At 40.8% G+C, this 8,447-nt stretch overlaps 1 protein-coding gene across 1 annotated transcript; it reads left to right on the plus strand.

The window, feature by feature from the left end:
* Positions 1 to 1,180: 1,180 nt before the first annotated feature.
* On the plus strand, positions 1,181 to 2,516 carry LOC147892927 (uncharacterized). The gene is made up of 2 exons (XM_087387791.1): positions 1,181 to 1,509; positions 1,852 to 2,516. Exons 1-2 carry the CDS (start codon positions 1,246 to 1,248, stop codon positions 2,083 to 2,085), a joined length of 498 nt encoding a protein of 165 aa, XP_087243917.1. The 5' UTR covers positions 1,181 to 1,245; the 3' UTR covers positions 2,086 to 2,516.
* The last annotated feature ends 5,931 nt before the right edge of the window (positions 2,517 to 8,447 follow it).

Here is an 8,447-nt window from a genome sequence, read left to right on the forward strand (position 1 = left end):
GGTACACTAACGTTCTATGAGGTGAACCCCTCGAGCAACCAATAAAGCTACTACATGTATGTTAGGTACATAATCTAGGTGAGATGAACTATTTTAGCCCTCTGGATCAAGCTATTTGCCACCATGTATTGGCCTTTAGAGGGTCCAAAGAGGAATAGGATTGCTACAAATGTGATAAAATCAAAGGAGCAAGCATAATATCACTAACTTTATCCAAGATCATTTCATCTAGAACACTTGAGTATACTACCTTTGGGGAGCTATTGATTCGGGGAGGTGACCAATGTCATTGGAAGCTAAGTGATGCATAGGCGTGGTGCCATAAAGGGCTTATAAAGGCCTTTTCTCTATATAAAAGCTAGACCACTTTGTCTCAAGTCTCTAGCATTGAGATACACTGAGTCAATTACAACATGTGTATGTGTCTACATGCGAAATTGATGAGTTTCAAGTTTGCTTGAACCGAATTGCTGCAAATTTTGTGCAACATCGTCCATTGTTTGGTACAAAATTTGTGAAGACCATTGATTGGTCCATCCTGTTTTTTTATTGTGGCCAATGTATGCATCCACTTTAGTGTTCATCTTGAGTCCAAGAGGAAACCGATACATGCATGATGCAATTCATGGCATTGATAGATGCGGGCAAAGTACCCACTTGGAAATTACGTGACAAATTGCCTAGCTAGCTGAGGTACATTAACGCCAAGGCGAAAGAATATTTGTGTCTTAATGGGATGGGAATCAAGGAGCCCATTGCCTCTGATTTGTAGCGCACTACCACTTTAATCTATGAATACAACACGTCCATCATCTTTGAGGACGATGCTCAGCGCGCAGTACTCTTCATGTACGCCTCTTGACTTTCCCTCCCTCTCGAATTTCGCATCAATTTCTACAATGATTTAATGAAGCTTTACCTTCAGCTCTTTCTTCCGCCCTCTCTGCCTGTAATTCTTTCGAGGCTCGATCTAATCCTATATTGATCACGTAGTCAGTTTCCAGATTTTGGCCATGCATAGATTTCCTTTCGATTTCATCCCTCCTGCAAGTGGGCAAGTTGCCATCTCGTTGCAAGTGCGAATGACACGCACTCGCACGCCCACGATATGTCGGCAGCAGAGCCAGCCTTTAAAGAGACACGGCTCGCCTCTCTCACCTTCCAAAACTACCTTCCTTGATTAATTTTCCCGAGCATAGGGCAGCGTTGTAGGCTCACGAATCCAGCATTCTCAAATTAGCGAAGATGCAGAAGGCACGGAATGGTCTGGAGCATGCATTTGATGATCTTCGAGCATCGCACATTGTGTACTCTTGTCCTCTTACGGCCCCTTTGTTCCATTGCTTTAATTGGAACGATGTATTTGAGAACCATGGATTCACGGAGAGCGCGCATTTCTACGTGGTAGCCTTCAGGTCCGTGAGGAAGCGGGAGGCGGATGAAGCAGTGCTGGACATGGTCAACGAGGCTGCGCATGACGAAGCAAAGAAGAGCGGTGGACTGATAAAGGTAGGGAAGGTTGAATCTTAAATTGAAAAATTTCAAGCTAAGCGATGATTAGAAGAGACCATAAAATTTGAAATGCGAGCATCGTATGTTGCCGAGCTGAACGAAGCGAGTTTTGTAAACGAAAGAGAGAGACAGAGAGAAGGGAGTGACACCTCTCTCTCTCTCTCTCTCTCTCTCTCTCACACACACACACACACACACGCCTCTCTCTCTCTCTCTCACACACAACGCACGCAAATAAGGTGAGCCATATGGAAGTGCAAATCCCTTAGAGAATTTAGAGAATAGATAGTTACCCAGTATGAGAGAGGCTTAATATAATGGTGTTCGCTTTGCATGCAGTATTTGAAGGGAAACGCCAACGCGGAAAGGGAGTGCTTGGAGGTCAGCATTTGGGAATCGAAGGCAGCAGCTGACAAGGCTGCCAAAAGGCCTGCGTATGGGGAGGCCATGAAGGTGGCAGCCCAATTGTACCAATCCTACATTCTTGAGAGGTACTCCATGACTGCAACCATCGACAATCTGCCCGCGTTTCAGCTTATCGACAGCACTCACAGCAGCAGCAGCGGCAGATAAATTAGGAGCAACACCTCACTTATACTCGCTTCGTCCCCTCCTCGCCTCTGCTAGCTAGCTCTTGCCATCACCTTCCATCTCCTACTGTACTGTTTTGTAATCCAGCACCGTCGCACTTTTATCCAGCTAGCTGATCCATTTGCCGTCGTATCCTTCGGCTCGGTTCCATCAATTTAGAGTCTGCCTACCTGAGAAAAAAGCAATGACTGGAAGTCTGTCATTTTGGCAGAAAAGCAGCTCCTTCGTGTATGGCCAGACTCCAACAGCTCCTCCTTGAACTGTGCCGCGCGCCCAGAACCCAAAGCATCGTCCTTAATCGCGCTAATATAGACTCTTGCTGGAGCGTCCTCTTCGAGTCTTCTAGTATTCTGGAGACAGTCTTCAAATTAAGAGCATAATATAAAGATAAAGTCATTGCCCTCAGAATCGAAGCCAACACAATTCATGCTTCAAGGCTCAAGCTTATTTGTGAGATTATACTAAAATCTTGGAGATTTAGGTGAAAAATAAAGCTATAAGACTATATTAGGAAAAGTGGGAAATTTTTATGAGAAGTAAGATTGCTTGGAATTCTCCACTTATGAATTCTCCTCCTCTCATGATTTGTGGAATGCTTACAACCGAATTGAACTCGAAGTGTTTGTGTGCATTCAAATGAGCTAAGATCAAGTTGGTTTTCATGCTACTCATTATTGTGAATCCTTTTGTGATTGGTTTTCATGTTTATGATGTGCTATATACTCAATACTTCCATTGCAAAAATGTTACATGCACGAAATTATTGCCATGTGATAACTACAATGAGGTCCACTTTTTCAAGGCTTTAAGCAATTTCATTGATGTAGTTGATGAGAGAGTATATTGTATATTCACCAAGATAATTAAGAATTTTTATGCTTAGATAAGATCATAATTATTAATTAAGGTGTCGATTAAAAATAAGTAATATTTTTGTTAAATATGATAATTAATCATGATTATTATTAATTAAGATAAACATTATTAATTAAGGTATCTAATAATTGGTTTTTTAAGCATAGTATTATTTTAAAATTTCCTCCATAAAACCAGACTAAGTTGAACGAACAAGTATAGAAAAGTAAAATGCAAAAGTTGAGTCATGTTAACATTAATGAAAGAGGATCGATTACATTTAGAATATGAAGAAAGAGGTGATCCAAAAATTTACAAATTGTCTTGCATGCATTAGCCTTTCGATCCAACTTTTACTAATCATCCAAGAAATCATCAATATCCTAACCACCTTCCTATTCTTGTTCTCTACCATTTCAAGATTCTCTTGTGCTTCTGAGATTGCATTCTATGGTATTTTGACATTACTTCTCTTATTTCAAGCTTTGTTGTGCTCCAACTCCATACTATTGAATTTACATGCTCCCAACGGTTCTCATCCCCCATATATCGCCACTCTTTGTTCTAGCAATTTGCATATTGTAATGCATCACTACATCTTCCTCTATAGATTGGACTCCAATATTGCACAAATATCTTCAAATAAATATTGGATGCCTCTTATATGTCCACATCTAACAATGCAACACCTATAGCATCACTCACCTTAACCAAAATGAAATCATTTCTTTTCACATCCACCTTTAGTTTAAATTCTTCTCTTGGCGTATTGCATGCAGGGCCATAGTAATGGTCCCCTAGGTGTTCCAAACCCATAGTGTCAGCATCTTCTACATGCACTCCATCATCATCCAAGCTATTTTTCCATTGACTCTTTGCCTAGAAGTCATGCCTAAGTTTTTGAAGCTATACAGTGGCCTTGTCCATGCAAAAAAATCAATATATCCCAATAAAAAATTATAGGTGTTATCCACTTTGAATATGAATTCCATCTATGTTTCTACCAAGATGAGATCTCCAATATTCCACATGCTTCTTGATTCCCAAAATTATGACATCTTTATCGTTCAAGTATGTGCTTAGGAACAATAATGGAAATTCCTAATGGTAGCATTGCTCTTCCTTCTGCATCACGTTTCCATAATTAAATACTTTCTAATGGCCTCCAGTGACCTGATTTTGAATGCATCATATACTGGAACACTATATCACCATCACACATGAGAAAAAAAAAAATTACTATGGTTCTAAATGACCCACCAACACTTCTTTTTCTTTGCACAAGTATCACTACACAAATCTTTTGAAATTAGGAACCTCTTGAATTACGAATGGAGATGAATGAGAGTTTTGGCATTCTTTGAGGGATTCCATCACATGAGGAAATGTGCAAGTACAACTTGTTCTTAGTTTCTCTAGGAATCTACTAAACAATGCATTGATGTCCTAATGTGTATGTCGCATCTCGTCAATAACCCTCTAGTATCATGTTACAAGCATGTCCTTGCATAGGTTCTTAAACACACACAACATGATTTAAAAATCAACCATTGAAGGTAACGATCAGAAATAGCACCCATGTTAGGATACGAAAGCTCAAGGTCGAAATTTGTATAACAAACATCAATAGAAATAGATACCACACAATATCCCAATGGTTGAGAGTCGCAAGAACCATTTGGGTCAATTGAAATAATTGTCCCTTCTGCTACCTTCAATCCTTCCTTTACAAGAACAATTTGCATTCTGAAATATTGTGCCATGCCTATAATTGACAATACCTAAATTCATATAATGATTATTTTTAGAAAATCTCTCTCTCTCTCTCTCTCTCTCTCTCTCTCTCTCTCTCTCTCTCTCTCTCAAATTTTAAGGGGGAAGAGCCCCTCAATACTCACTAGGACATGCCAGGATTTTTCAAATCAACCTTGGTCGATTTGCAATTCATAGCTATTGGAGTTTGTTGTTTGTGTGTGTAGTATACAATAACAACACCCCTTTCCATAGTGAAGAGTAGACAAATTTGGAGTAGGAAAGAGAAATGTTTAATAGATAAACTTTGCAATAAACATCCATAAAATATGAAGTAGCATCAATTAAAGGATGAACAATTTTTTCTAAAAGGAAATGTGCGCAGTAGAGCTTTGATAAGTCGATGGCAGCATCACTTTTATTGAAGAGAGGAGTTTGCCTACCTGCCACCATCCAACAAGAAAAACGTGGTGAGAAACCGCTTAAGCCTTAGTTGGGAAGACAGGTGTCATAAACACCCCTCCCTTATTATCAGGGTCCCAATAAATATAGAGGCTAACCCAGTAACTTATCTAGCTCGATGCACATTTATGTGTGTAAAAAGACTAGGGACTATTTATTTAAATGAATTTAGTGTGGAATTAGTGTGATTGGGATTTATGTAAGGATAGATTAAAAAAGGTTTATGAGTTTGATGTGTGAGTGCGATGAGAGTTTAGATAGAGAGCAAGAAGAGGGTTTTGAAGAGGAACTAGAGGCATAAATTAAGAAGAACGGAAGGAAAATAAATGAAGGGTAGACCAAACAAAGGAACAATTAATCAACTTAAAGAAGAAATAAAGGGCAATTAAGGAGTGTTTAGCTTAGGAAATCAATAATGGTAAAGGGAAAGAGAAACTTAAGAGCAAGAAAAATATGATATAAGAATAAATAGGAAAAGAAGAAAGGAGTAGTGCTATAAGAAGAATGGAGTTTTAAGAAGTATCAAAGGAATTTAAGGAGGGAAATTAAGAGAATTGAAGAAAGAAATGTTAAAAAAGGTGGCTTTTTAAGAAAGGAGTTTAAAGAAATTATTTTATTAAAGAGAGAAATTTAATAAAAATCAAAAGAAATATTTTTAAAGTGGAAGAGATAAATTAAGAAGTAAGGAGAAAAAAGGAGGGGAAACCCTTTTTAATATTAACAAAGGGAAAAAAAATTGGGGGAATTTTAACAATTGAAAAACGTAAAGAAAAAGGGGGGGGGACATTAGAAAATGTAAAAAGTAAGTAATTTTTAAAGAGAGAAAAGCGGTTGAGAATGAGGGAATTGGGGGGTATAAAATCTCAATAAGTAGAGAGGGGGAATGAATGAAATAGAGAAGAGAGGGAGAGGGGGGTTTAAAATAAGTAAATTAGAAGGTAAGGATTAAAAAATTAAATAAGAACCTATCTGTCCATAAAATGGACGCGTGTGAATGAAGGCAGCACCAAGAACCGTTGGAGTAAATGATGTGGATGGTGCTAGTACAGTCGCCAGGAGATGGCGCAATCTAAAAGGCTCAAGGGCCAAGAATTGTGATACAGTACGTAGGGATTTCGGCTTGACAGCGTAGGTGTGGGTAGCCAGGGCTAGCAAGTTTAGAAGTGACAGAAGTGGCAAAGTCTTACGAGCCGATTAGCATGCTGGGTGTTGCTCTTGCAGGAATATAATTTTGATGTGATTCATCGCTCAAGCTCGCAGCATGCAGTTGCAGATTACCTTTCCCGACTAGAGTCTAGAGAGCTGCCAACGGGAGTAGAGGAGGAGTTTCGTGATGCGAAGCTAGCGATGATTTTTTGGGCAGATCTGCTGATCACGACAGAGGCCAAAGTCACCCCAAAAGGACCATGGTCAAGGGATGATGAGATGCTCTCATTCCTATCTACTGGCATCATGCCCAAGTACATGAATCAGGACCATAGGAAACACTTGGCATTGTGGAGCCGATCCTTTGAAGTAGTCCTTGGACAGTTGTACTGATGAAGTCAGAGGCGCTGCTACGGCGTGTTCCACCTCATGAGCAGGAGGCAATGTTAATGAAGCCCATTGTGGGGTTTTGGGTGGCCATTTTTCGAGCGAAGTCACTACAAAGAAAGTTTTGCAGGTAGATTTATGGTGGCCAACCATGTAGAAGGATTCCCGATGGTTTGCAAAAAGTTGCGACCTTTGCCAATGATCGGGCCAGCCCACTGATCAAGATCGCATGCCACTTAACCCCATATTGCCTCTGGAGCCATTTCAGAAATGGGGCCTGGACTTTATGGGTCCATTCAAGCCTGCACAAGGAATTGTTATACTCTTGTAGCCACGGATTATTGTACCAAATGGGTGGAAGCTTGGGCTTTGCGGGACAATACCGCAAATTGGTTGCAAAGTGCCTATACTACGATGTGTTCACTCGGTTCAGGTGTCCAATTGAGATTGTCAGCGATAGGGGGACTCACTTTGTCAATAAGGTCATCAAGCAGATGATTTCTTTTTATACGGTGATTCACAAGAAGTCTTCCCCCTACTATCCATAGGTGAATGGATTGGCAGAGTCTACAAATCATACTTTCAAGCGGATTATGTCGCTAATGGTGGTGAATGACAGATTGGGATGAGAAGTTACTGGCAGCATTATGGGCTTACCGCACATCATTCAAGGTGGCCACGGGGTTGACTCCTTTTAAATCGGCATTTGGGCTAGAAGCAATCATGCCAATTGAGCATATTGTTCCGAGTCTGAGGATTGCGGTGGAGGATAGGCTTCTTTCGCAAGACTCTATGGTAATCCGGTTGGATGTCCTAGACCAATTGGATGATCTGCGGAGCTGGAGAGCTATTATTTCACCTTGGAGGTTCAACCATGGTGTAAGCGGAGGGTGGATTTGGCTTCAAAGAAGAAATCTTTTGAGCGCGGGCAACTGGTTCTTCTATTTGCCTTGGAAGGATGCCGGGGAAGTTGAAATTGCAATGGTCGGGTCCATTCTAGGTTTTTCAAGATTGCAAATTGACATCGTTTTATCTTGCAGATTTGCAAGGGCACATACTTCCACATCCAATTAATGGTTTAATGGTTTTTGACTTCATCATACCATCATGGCGGCAGTCTTCAGTGTCCATTCCCCATCTCTAATGAGGTGCATATTTCCTGGGTTGAGGTGGAGGCAGCAGAGCTATCGCATGAGGACATGTGGCAGAAGGGTTCGTAGCATGATGACAGTAGTCTTCTACGAGGTCCTAGCCTAGCCGCCATGCAACTACCTATCGTAAGGGCGGGGTGTTGGCAATTTGGATTGCAGCTCGAGCAGTTGTTTGTGTGTACCAGTTGCTTGCTGCTTTCTCTTCATCGCACTTGCAGTTCTCTTGAGTTCATTCACCTTCCAACTCTCATCTGTGTTCAACGTTATCTCTTTTCTTCTCCTTCGCCTTGCCATGGGAATGGCTCATGCCCAGTTTCTCCCTCTTCTTCCATTGGTATATATTGATTCCCAATCGATTAATGCTCCCCTTTAGCTATTATGGATTCGAAGTTTCAGCAACATTGATTGGCAGAGGATGCCTGTTCATTGATCAACATCGGCGCTTTGCCACCACAGTTGGCAGTAGGATCTAATGTGGAGTTTTTGGATGAGCATCGAGAGCTGACGGTGCAATTGATTTATCAGCGTCTCTTTTCGCTTATGGATGGAGGGATGATCATGCAATCGTGTACACCAACGGCAATGGAGGCA

The sequence above is a fragment of the Dipteris shenzhenensis genome, chromosome 16 (genome assembly GCF_047967505.1).
Source record: "Dipteris shenzhenensis isolate YYH24624 ecotype China chromosome 16, Dip_SZ_1.0, whole genome shotgun sequence".
NCBI classification, from domain to species: domain Eukaryota; kingdom Viridiplantae; phylum Streptophyta; class Polypodiopsida; order Gleicheniales; family Dipteridaceae; genus Dipteris; species Dipteris shenzhenensis.